We start from the raw sequence: 12,630 nt of genomic DNA on the forward strand, positions 1-12,630 counted from the left end.
CACAAAACACAATGCTAAACAAAAAGACATAATGGTCTTTTTCACTTAACATTGTGTCTTTTTCAAGTTGTTTTTTTTAAAGAACGAGGAAGACGGTGAAAGCATTTTTGTGTTTTTACTTTTTTTGTTTTTTTTATTAAATTTGGAGTAATGATATTTTTTATTTATTTATAAATTTTTTAAAGATGCTTTTTTGTATGGCTATAAATCCTTATATATATATATATATATAGGGAAGGGATCTTTTGAGAACCTTGTTGAGCTTTAAGAACTTAATAACTCCATTCTAGGCTACACATTTAATTAAATGGATTAAAATATGTGGTTGAGATTAAATCTGATTAAAAAATCAAAGTAGGGGAGAGAATAAAAATACAAATGGTTACACCATTTTTTACGCCAGTTACACATATGTAAAAAATCGACTCGGTGCGTAAAAAATTATGTCATTTTTTACGTATATGTAACCTACATATATTACGCATGTGTAAAAAAAATTCAAAAAAAAATTGTTACATTGAGTTCTTTCGAGTTCTTAAAACTCAAGGTGGTTCTCATTTGAAAATTTTCCTATATATATATATATATATATATATAGGGAGAGGATCAAGAGATAATTCCTTTTTAAAGAGAGAACCAGAGAACAAATAAAGAAATATTTTTAATTTAATTAAAAAAATATGTTTAAAATTTTTTTTTCATCCTTCTTATATGTTGTTTTTCTTCACTAGAAAAAAAATAAAAAAATATAAAAAAACTCATTGTAGTGCACATATGCAATACATTGACTTTTTTTTATTACATATGTGCACTAGCGTGTATTTTGAAATGGTGCAATATTGTTGAATAGCATATCTATGCAATTTTTTGTATTTTATTAGTGCAATGGTGTTATATTATATAAAGAAATAAAAAAAATCGATATAGTGCATATGTGCATTAGTGTTGTATTACGTATATGCGATAGTGTGTTGCATACAATTATTAGTGTTGTAATTGCATATATTCAATAGTGTGTATTGTATAATGCAATGTGTTGTATTATATGTAATAAACCACTATTGTATATATGCAATACACATATGTGCACATATGCATATGCACTATATCGATGTTTTTATAATTAGGAACAAGATCATCTTATTAGGAGGAAAGAATTTTGTCATTCTGGTGTTGTCGAGGCAGAAGGCACACTTGGATTGGAACTGATGCTGGAGGTGAATCCGCTAAATCACAAAATATTTTTTTATAAAAAGTTAAAAATAATTCTTTATTGATTTTCTAGCTCTCTCTAGATCCCACCCATATATATATATATATATATATGTATATATATATGTATATACATATATATATATATATATATGGGTGGGATCAAATGAAAACTTCTCTTAAAAAGAAAACTTAAAAACTCCTAAAGAATTATTTTTAATCTAAGTTTTTTGTAGTTTCTTTTTTCATTATTCTTATATGTTGTTATTGTTGCCAAATAAGAAAAAAAAAACTTCTCGGTCACCTCGTCGGTGTAGTGTGCATTGCATATATGTAAAAGTGTTTACAACACTATTGCACATATCTGATACACACTATTGTATATATGCAATATAAGACTAATACGCACATCGAATACACATTAGTACGTATGTGTAATACAACATTTACGCACATATGCACTACATCGACTTTTATTTTATTATTATTTTTGCATATAATACAACACTAATACGAATATATATACAATACACAAATATATATTAATATTGAATATATGTAATTAAACACTATTGAACATAATAATACATAGTAATACACATGTTTGATACAACGGTATCACAGAGTAATACGTATGCGCATTACAACGTTTTTTTTTATTTTTTTGTTTTTTTCGAGTGAAGGGTAACAAAATATAAGAATAATGACAAAAACGGAATTTTAAAAATATTTTTTTATTTTTAATTAAAAATAATTTTTTAATAGTTTTTAAGTTTTTTCACTAAAGATGAGTTTTCTTTTGATATTCTCCATATACACACACACACACGGAAAAAACGAGAATTTATTTTGTGTTCTTCTGTCTAATTGAGTTATAGTCATGGTTGTAAAAATTCTGACTAGATCCTGATTAATCAATCACCAAGTAATCCTGAATAATTCCAATTAATCCCGGTCATCATGCTGCCCAATTAACGACCCGTGATTACTACAACATTAATTTTAATATCTTTTATTTTTAACTTTTTGAATAACGTTTAAAACATGTCCAATCAATCAATCATTGGCAGTCAATTTGATAACCAGCTTGGTTTATTGGTGCATAATTACATGCCCTTCCTCGACTATAAATAAAGCCTTAGAGATTATGTAAGGTGATATATTCACTTTAATATACAAACGTCAAGAAGACCATGGTTTTGCTAGGGCTTCTTGTGTTTCTCGTACTCATCCAGTCTCAAGCAGCCAATTTTATTCCAAAAACCTATGACTATGAGGTTATATATTCATTCATCTTTATTCTTTTTAGGAGATTACTTATTTACTTACCTATATAGTATATATGCTGCATAAATTTTGAAGAACTTTCTCATCTACAGGCCGAATATGTAATTTCCCTAACTCCTTTCTTTGTTTATTATTATTTTCTTTTTATAAAATATTAACTTTTTTTAAATGTGATGAAAAAAGGGATAAATTAACCGTCTCTAATTTGCTTACTACAGTATTCATTTTGAAAATTTCTAGCTGAAATACGAGTTCATCAAATTATCCTCTGCAAATCTATTAACCAAATTTAATGGATTTTGTATTATAACACGGTGAAGAATCTAATCATGTCAACATCATTGTTTGATGAGGACAGATCGATATGATTTTGTATGGACAAATAAAAAGTGAATGAAAAAAATGTACTAACTTTTCCAAGATGATACGTTTGGCCTTCAAGTAGGTTAATGTAATAATATATATTACTAAAAATAAATAAATAAATAAATAAATAAATAGATGCCTTAAAGTTGCTGAGGGTTAACTACAGTTAGGGCTTTTAAGTGTTGAATAAATTGTTAATAAAAACCCCAAGTTTTTGAAACAAGAACACATAACCACGTACGAATACGAAGTAATGAGTTTTTAGGCTGGTGTTAGTGACAATCTAATCATACACTGTTTTCAAGCAATCGTTTGAGATTGCATTAACAGTCGTTTGAAGGTTAGGGTTTCCATCCCTAATTTTAAACGGCCGTTTAAGTTTTTGGGTTGGATGATGGTTTGAACTTGGAAGTGCCGTATTTGTACAAACCAATTGGTCATTGGTTGTTCAATAAATTAATAAATAAATAAACGACTGTGAATAAAACAAGAAACTTGATTTCCAAACTCGCCAATTTTATGGAATGTTTCAAAAACCATCATTTGTACAAACCTGCTATAAAAGAAAACATGTAAAATTAAGTTACACCTTGTTTCATAAGAACGATGGAAACATTCTTTTTTCTTTTAAACTTGATTTCCAAACTCACTATTTCATAAAAAAAATTACACCTTATTAGATGAACATTATTAGATGAGCATGAGAATATAAAGTTAAATTTATATAATTTGCTTATAACGGTGATTTGAACTTTTACCAAGCGATTCAACACTTTAATATTTTCAATACTTTAATATCATTAGGCTATTTGTCCTTTGATAGAGAATGATAAAAGGTGGTTAACTGTGGCTTGCTATAATTTATTGGTTGTAGGTTAAAGAATCTAACTTCACAAGGCTATGCAAAAACAAGACGATTTTAACTGTTAATGGAGAATTTCCGGGTCCAACCATTTACGCTCGTAGAGGAGATACACTAGTTGTTAATGTCAAAAACCGAGGCAACCTTCACATCACCATTCACTGGTATATTTCATATGCACTTATATTTTTTAAAATAAAAGACTGAACGACATATTTAAAAGAAAAAAACGTAAAATTATCAAGAATTCCGTCTTTCTTAGCCATTAATCATTTTAGCCCTTAAGCTTAACTTATATGAGACAACTAATATATTTGATTTGCAATAAAGACATCGATCAAGCACCATAAAGATCGATTAGATTATTTCTTGTTAAGTTTTAGCCTTCGGTATAACTAAGAATTATAAATATTTAATTCGTGTTGAAATAAAGGTTTATATTTATTAATGTTAGGCATGCATATTTTTTTAAAAAAAAAATTTTTAACACCATGATTCCATCATACCTTGTATTTGCAAAAATTTAAACCTCCCACTACACTTGTGAGAGGTCATACCCTATATCACTAACCCAATTGGCCATGAGTCGTTAGACATACATACACTTATTACTTACAAATATTTATACAAGACTTTAATGAGTTTATAATTTATTTAAACTATAAAAATCCATAAGCTCAATAAAATTCTTAAATTTATACCTTTTTAACACATTCATTTCTTAATACATTACAAGTTTTTCAAATTATTAAGAATATTTAACCTAACGCATAGTTTAGAAAAGGGGCTACTGTTACTCTATAGAGCAGTAACTAAGTTTTGAAATTGTTTCAATTAGATCACTTATAAATATTTTGTTCCAATCAGGTCACTAAAGATTCTTTTGTGTTTCAATCCTAGATATTTTACCTAGATAGTAGATTACCTAGGTTTTTTTTTATTTTTAATAGTTTGACATTGAATAATATTTTTTTAAAAATTGAAAAAATTAATAAAAATTAAGAAACATAATTTTTAAACTGTGAAAAAAAAAAATCTGAAAAATTGCAAAAGATCACAATATCATGAAAATTTCCTAGTTTTTTTTGTATGGAAGCAATTAATAATTCTATTATTAAATATTTAATATCACCTAACTATATTTTTGAAAATTTTCTAAAAAAATGGTGGTTTCTTATAAAAAAACGTAACTTAAAAAATGGTGAACTACTTTATTATTTATTATTTTTGCAAATTTAAATTATTTTCTCAATTTTTACTATTTTTATCAATTTAAAAAAAAATATTTTGTAATTTCAAACTATTTATAAAAAAATAACCTACATAACCTGCTATCCAGGTAAAATATTTAGAATTGGGACACAAAGTAAACTTTAGTAACCTGATTGGAACAAAATATTTTATAAGTGACCTAATTGGAACAATTTCAAAACTTGATTATTATTCTATAGAATAATCCCTTACAGAAAAAGGAAGAAAAAAAAACTTATACCTAATCCCACCTATGCATCCAATTGTCTCCTTGCCATATCCGTCAGAAACATACACGGACAGAATGCTCAATACAACAGCGTTTGTGGGAATCTATTGCGGTTGGTCTTAATACAATGACCCTTCAAGTTTTTCAGAAGTTTAGCCTCGTTGTTAAAAAAAAGTAATAACAATTAATGGACGTGTGCTAAGTGTCGCCGTTGATTTCCTTTTTATTACATATATCAAGACCATAAGACGTTATGGTTAAGACTTTGATTTGTAATTATGCATTTTCAATATACACTGAACATGCATGTATAATGATTGTGTTTTTTTGTTCCTTTTTCTATTTTGGTAAGAGTTCACATCCGAATGAAACGCCAACATATAAAGAATGAATTAGTTCCAACATATAAATAATGGTTGCCTATTTTTGCGACACAAATGGCTTTTTAGTAAGATATTTATATTTCGACCTTTCACCATCATAATACACGAAATGAGAAGTCTAAAACGCATCAAGTAGTTTTTATTTGATATTGTAAATAAGTTATTTGAGATTGAAGTTTAATATATTACTTCAAAATACAATAACTTTAGACCAGATAGAACATATAAGTTAATTTATTTATTTTAATTATTCTTTCTGAAATGAATAAATGCGATTAGATGTACGGAAACGTCTAAATACATACGCAAATGTCTAAAAAGTATGGAGACGTCAAAAAAAAAGTACTAAAACTTTTAAATATGTACGGAAACTTGGAGGTAGCGTATGAGGCATCTAAGCAGAAGGAAACAACTAGGGCTCAAACATTTATTTATTTTTTCTGATTCTAGACTGTTTTATGATCCCAATATTTTCAGGAAAAACGTTTAGGGACTAGATGTTTCTTCAATGATTGCGTCTATATAGATATTTCCTCTTAGCACGTGTCAGCACATAAGTGGTTCACTTACTCGAGAAAGCCCCTATATGGCTATATCTTAGACTGTTCCCCTATGTGTTACCTTAATTTGAAACTTTTGTTTTTCCCCAAGTGCCAAAGATTTCCTATGTTTATTTTTGTTTTTAGTCAATGATTAAATGGTTAATTTTTGTGATTTTCCTATGCGAAATGGTTATTTCCTTCGCTACTTTGGATTCAAGATCGTTAATTCACTGCCCGAATTTTGAAGTGTAGTTGTGTTTACCTTCTGGTAGCTAGATCTTTATTTTTTTTATTTATTTTTCAAGTAAGCTGTGCTTTCCATACTAAAAATTAATATCCGTTTTTTAATAGTATTTATAATTAAAAAATAATTTTATAGTAAAAAAAATATCAGCGGTCACAAATCTCACCAAACTCAGATAGCTTTTAAACTGGTTATAACATCGCATTTATTTGTGAAATCCTTTCATCATTAAACCCTAAGTCTATTATTAACTGCTTACAATAAATAAAATTAAAATCTAGAAAAATATATAAATATTAGAAAAAAAATATAAAACAACCACGTAATATGGGAGAGAAAAGTTAGTTACTTTATATTTATATACTAAATGATATTATGTCATGATGGCTTACGAAGTATTTTAGTAGCCTACACATTTTTTACAGTATTTGTAAAATAGTATTTGTTGACATTAAAATTAATTTTCCACGCCAAAAGAAAAAAAAATCTTATGCTCACCTTACCTTGATGGCTTGATCTCTTGATATCACAAATTGTGGCGTGTGATGATACAAATTGTGGCGTGTGATGATAAAGAAATGCAAACCTCCCCTCCGCACACACAAATATAAGGCCATAAAGCATTCCCAGTCTATTTCTTACCATATATTCATATATATTATATAATTACATTAAAAATTACTGTATTTTCTCTTTCCTGTTCAATTAAATAATACTTTTTATACCTTTATTATTATCTTTTCTCTTTCCTCCACTTACAACAACTTTTAGAAAATATTAAAAAATTATAGTGAAACCTCAAATTTAACTTTCCCCCATAACATTTTCTCTCTCTTCTACTCGCAACCACTCATAACCATACCATATCATTTACAAATCTCTCACACATATTTTTAGAGTACAGGCTAAGAATGCTCTAAAAGCAAAATAAACCAATAGACTTTTGGAAACACAAATACCAAAAAAGCTGTTTAGAGAAAATAAAAAATGAAGCAAATTAACGCTCATCATTTAAATTCGATGGCATGACTTGAAACAATTTAGCAGAAGTACTAAATTCATATAACAGTTGGATATAATAAAAACGAAGTTGTAAACTAATTTTTTATTTTACTTTAGGCATGTTGCAAATAGAGAGATGATATATCTCTATTCGAACGTTACTTATTTTCTAAGGACTTTTGGAAGCTCTTATTAGGTGACACAAAAATTAACAAAAGATGTTGTAATTATAGGCATGGAGTGAAGCAGCCAAGGAATCCATGGTCAGATGGACCTAATTTCATCACACAATGCCCAATTCAACCCGGTGCCAATTTTAGCCAGAAAATCATTCTCTCCGATGAAGAAGGTACATTATGGTGGCATGCCCATAGCGATTGGTCTCGTGCCACCGTACATGGTTTGATCGTCATACGGCCAAAGATAGGAAGACCTTACCCTTTCCCTAAACCCTACGCCGAGTATCCCGTTATTCTAGGTTAATTTTTCATTCGTACCCTTGATATTATTATTAGTAGTTTAATTATATGTAATCCTAGTTATTGAACTTGGTCTAATTGCAGCTGAATGGTGGCGTCAAGATGTTGAGGCTGTGTTACTGGACTTTTTGAAAACAGGAGGGGATCCTAATACTTCTGATGCTTTAACCATTAATGGCCAACCTGGTGATCTTTACCCTTGTTCTAGTTCAGGTTGGTTTTTTCTTTGTTTTTATTATTAATGCTATCATTAGACTCAAGTTTGGGCTTCTAAAATGAAATATTGATCTTTTAAAACCGAATCGTTTCCATAAGTCTTTTGAAATATTGGGCTCATTAAATAAATCTAGTTTATCTTTTCAGAAACAACAAAATTCTTTGTGGAACATGGAAAGACTTATATGCTTCGGATGGTCAATGCTGCAATGAATCTTTTGATGTTCTGGGTGATCGAAGGCCATCAAGTAACGGTTGTAGGAGCCGATGGTGCATACACAAAGCCACTCAAAACTGACTATGTTGTGATCTCCCCTGGCCAAACCATTGATCTTCTTTTCAAAGCTGACCAACCCATAGGTCGATATTACATGGCGGCCAAACCATATAATAGTCAACCACTACTTAGTTTCGATAACACCACCACCACCGCTCTCATTGAATACAAAGGCTGCAATACTTCATCTTTGCCTCCGGTTTTGCCACATCTTCTGAAAGTCAATGACACAAAAGCGTCGGTTAATTTCACCGGAAGCCTTAGGAGTTTAGCTACTTATGCTCATCCTATTGATGTTCCATTGAAGATCACAAGAAACTTTTTGTTTACAATCTCAATTAACACTTTACCATGCTATAATAATCCGTGTTTAGGACCTAGGGGATTAAGGTTTGCTGCAAGTGTAAACAACATATCCTTTGATTCTCCCAAAATTTCCATACTTGATGCTTATTATAGAAGAATCACTGGTGTGTATGGAGATGCATTCCCAAATTTCCCACCTTTGTTTTTTAATTTCACCGCGAATAATATTAGTACTTCATTGGAGACACCGTTGAATGCCTCAGAGATTAAAGTACTTGAGTACAATGACACAGTGGAGCTGGTGTTTCAAGGAACAAATCTCGTTGCTGGCATCGATCATCCTATGCATTTGCACGGACATAGTTTCTATGTTGTTGGATGGGGATTTGGTAACTTTAACAGAAGAAAGGACCCTTTGAATTATAATCTTGTGGATCCTCCTCTTCAACAGACCGTTGTAGTACCAAAAAATGGTTGGACAGCCATTAGATTCAAGGCTAATAACCCTGGTGAGATTTAGTTTCAGAAACAGTTACAATGCATACATGAGCACTAATCACACACTAAATAACCTAACCTCTCCATCTTATCATATTTGAAACATTTTGTCCCTAGTAACTTATTTTGCCGTGTATACTTTTTCATATTTTTGTAAGAAGGATAGCGATATCAGTTTTGCGAAGTAACCATACTTTCTCATTCATGCAACATTATCACTTTGAGTCCTATATATATTGAATGTGTATACAAATTAGCATACCATATAAATGGGAACTTCAATGTGAATATGTGATCTAATGCATGGTTTCCTAAAACTGATCACTAACAAAACTAAAAACCTAAACACTAGATTATGAACTTAAGTTTATTTAGATAAAACGTAACCATTACCTTTTTCTCTTACAGGTGTATGGTTTATGCATTGCCATCTAGAACGTCATTTAAGCTGGGGAATGGAGATGGCATTCATTACAAAGAATGGTTGCACGGCAATGGAATCAATTTTGCCACCGCCTCCGGACATGCCACCTTGTGCTTAGAACATCATACCCGTGCGAAGTATCTATGTTGTTTGAGTTTGTATGTGTATCATGTAAGTGTTAATCTGGGTTTGATGCGTATAATAAATTAAGTGGCCTTTGATCTCTACTAGTAGCAAATAAGTGTTTTGGTTCAATGGTTTGTATGTGTACAATATAGAAAAATTATTAATTAAGAAAGCTTTTTCTTTGCTGGTAGCCGAACAGCTTTATAAGTTGTTTATGTTTTCACAACTTCGTCTGGATAGATTTCTTTTTGTTAAGAATCATGTAAAAGTAGTTGATGCTGACAAAGCTAGCAATATCCGAGGATGTTATAATTTTTATGAACAGAATACTATTTTGTCAAAAAAATATATTATATATAACAAAAAGTAATAAAATAATTAATGAAGGTGACTTTAGTTATCAGCAAAGAGCTATATCCTGGGATGAAACAGGTATATCTTAATATCTAACCGACGGTGCTGCAATTCTACAAGCTGAAAGTGGACCAAAAAGCTAATCTAAGCGAATTTGATATGATCAATATATTTTTTTCCCGTCCGTAACAGAATTGAACAACATGGAGGAGAGGAAACCGTTGTTGAACTCTTTACATATATAAAATTCCAAATATCAGCCAATAATTTTTAATTAATATAATTAATATAGTGTAAGTTATAAACAATACCATATTTGTAGACTGGTAAACTCGAAGGACATTATCAGTGGGGTGGTTGATCTCAATTATAGAGGAGATCACAAAGTTAAATGGGATTAACTAATTATTTAGAGTTTGAGTTGTAATTATGTTTATCCTTTTGTTTTATTTGAATTTAATATGTATTTGAGTCCTAACAGGAGTAAGAAGTTGATTCATATATATATAAACCTATATGTATTTGTTTTCTATGCATTTTAATTTCTAGTTGATCAGTTGTGATATGCTACGTGTTCTTGATATCTCTCCGTTTAACAATTGGTATTATAGTCTAACAATTTAGGTGCGCTGACGAAACCGATCGAAGGCGTGTTAAGAAAGCCGGTCACAGCGAATAAGCAATCAAGAAATTGAAACATTGGCAAAGTTGCGTGCCATAAAAGGAATCATGAAAACCGAATCGAACCAAGTACAAACAGTGAACTGCATGCATCAATATGTATCTTCATAGTCAAGATCTTTGGCAAGTAATGATCATACTGAGATGAGACAAGCCACAAATTATATCAACAGTTTTATTGGGAATTGGTAAGTGAAAACAGATCGATCGATCGATCATCATCAATACTATGATCGAAGATGAAGTTCTTGATCATATTTAAGAACTCAAATACCCCAAACAAGTGTAGGGCACACTTGGGACCATATATATCAACTTTCTCTTATGTGGCTAAAGAACTCATTATTGAATGATGTTGCAAGGCTTTTCTATTCTCGGACCTGCTTTCATGCTTATTTTTGGGTCTGAACACCTGTTGTCACATCCCGATCAAAAGCAGCGGAACATGCCGGGGCGTAAGATATTAATCGGAAAGTAGTTCAAAATACACTAATTAAAGTGACAATAATTATTTAATTCATTAATATCAAAACAAGTACACAATTACAATAATCGAATCAAATACATATTTTGAATAAATATTCTAAGGCCAACTAACTATCTTCGATCTTGATTACATCAAATACTTGAACCTATAGCATGTATAAAAATAGAGTTTGTCAACATGAATGTTGGTAAGAATACATAAGTTTAAGTTTAGATATATATAGTTAAAATCACAATCATATGTCAATGATGAATATTACAATTCTTATGAAAAAGCAAAACAATTAAAAGGTGTGGACCATCAACGTACTTGGGTAAATGTATAATCATACTAGATGAGAATAGATGAGGATGAGATACCAAACCACCAAACAATAAAATAAACATTTAAGCACATAGAGCATGCAATAATCACATATAAACATAAATTGAATTGTTTTTTGAATAGATATGGTAATAAAATTCGAATAATACATAAACTATACATGCTACCCCCAAAATATATAAAAGATGAAAAAAAGGGGTATGTAAACTCACATTGAATTTGATGGGTTGAAATATTAAGGTCTTGGTTAAGCGTATGAATGTCCTAACGTGTATGCCCAATAAAAGTAATAAGGCTAGTTTTAGTTTGTGTTTAATGAATAACTAAGGATTATAATGATAAAATGATATGACAGCTTGTACTTGAAAAAGGAAAAGAATGATGAAAATATAATTTAGATAGCTTGCTGTTAGAATATAAATAAATTATTAAAAAAATATGAAAAAATTCTCAAAATTATAAAAAAAAACTCCATTCAACTAAATTAGTGTGTTAGAAACAACTTTCATTTAGAAAGTTTGGTTAGATTCGGATTCGATATTAACTAAAACAACCATTCTTCTAAAAGGGTACAGATTTGCGCACTAATATTAGTTTGACCACTATTGAGTCATAAAAATGAATTAAAATGCAAATAAAATGCCATTAGAACCACAACTCAATTAATTTAGTCATAGGCTTTGGTCTTGCACTATTTCAATTTGTTATGACAAAGTTATGGCTCAACCTTTCTTGTCAAAAAATTCTGTCAATTCTGAATCATTACAATTACTAATGTTCTTTACATTTTGAAATGGTTTTTGATGGAAATAAATTATAAGCCACTGATGGGTTGATGAATACATTATATAAATAATATGCATCATCAAACCCTTATGGCTATGTTATAAGAGAAAATCAAATTAAAACATAAAGTTACAAGGAATGTAAGAACTTTGTTAAGGTGTGACAATTGAAGATCAGATTTCAACCTTTAGTTCTTTGTCTCCTTCACAACACACACCATGGTGTATAAATTATGTGGGATCCTTGACATGAATATATGATGGCTTTGCAACCATGTAAATGAAGAAGATGAGC

At 29.9% G+C, this 12,630-nt stretch overlaps 1 protein-coding gene across 1 annotated transcript; it reads left to right on the forward strand.

Annotated features, from left to right (window-relative positions):
• Positions 1-2,405: 2,405 nt before the first annotated feature.
• Positions 2,406-9,700, forward strand: LOC143551596 (laccase-15-like). The gene is made up of 6 exons (XM_077041995.1): positions 2,406-2,489; positions 3,740-3,891; positions 7,612-7,856; positions 7,942-8,070; positions 8,221-9,165; positions 9,563-9,700. The coding sequence occupies exons 1-6, from the start codon at positions 2,406-2,408 to the stop codon at positions 9,694-9,696; spliced, it is 1,689 nt and encodes a 562-aa protein (XP_076898110.1). The 3' UTR covers positions 9,697-9,700.
• The last annotated feature ends 2,930 nt before the right edge of the window (positions 9,701-12,630 follow it).

This window comes from Bidens hawaiensis, unplaced genomic scaffold, assembly GCF_021521415.1.
Source record: "Bidens hawaiensis isolate Kalapana, Puna unplaced genomic scaffold, B.hawaiensis_p1.1 tig00016463_1, whole genome shotgun sequence".
Classification (NCBI taxonomy): Eukaryota; Viridiplantae; Streptophyta; class Magnoliopsida; order Asterales; family Asteraceae; genus Bidens; species Bidens hawaiensis.

Excerpts from the sequence above, each read along its gene's own strand:
- LOC143551596 (XM_077041995.1), top strand. The coding sequence starts at position 2,406 with ATGGTTTTGCTAGGGCTTCTTGTGTTTCTCGTACTCATCCAGTCTCAA. Across the intron at positions 2,490-3,739 it reads CAAAAACCTATGACTATGAG|GTTAAAGAATCTAACTTCAC; the intron begins GTTATATATTCA and ends TATTGGTTGTAG. Across the intron at positions 3,892-7,611 it reads CTTCACATCACCATTCACTG|GCATGGAGTGAAGCAGCCAA; the intron begins GTATATTTCATA and ends TTGTAATTATAG.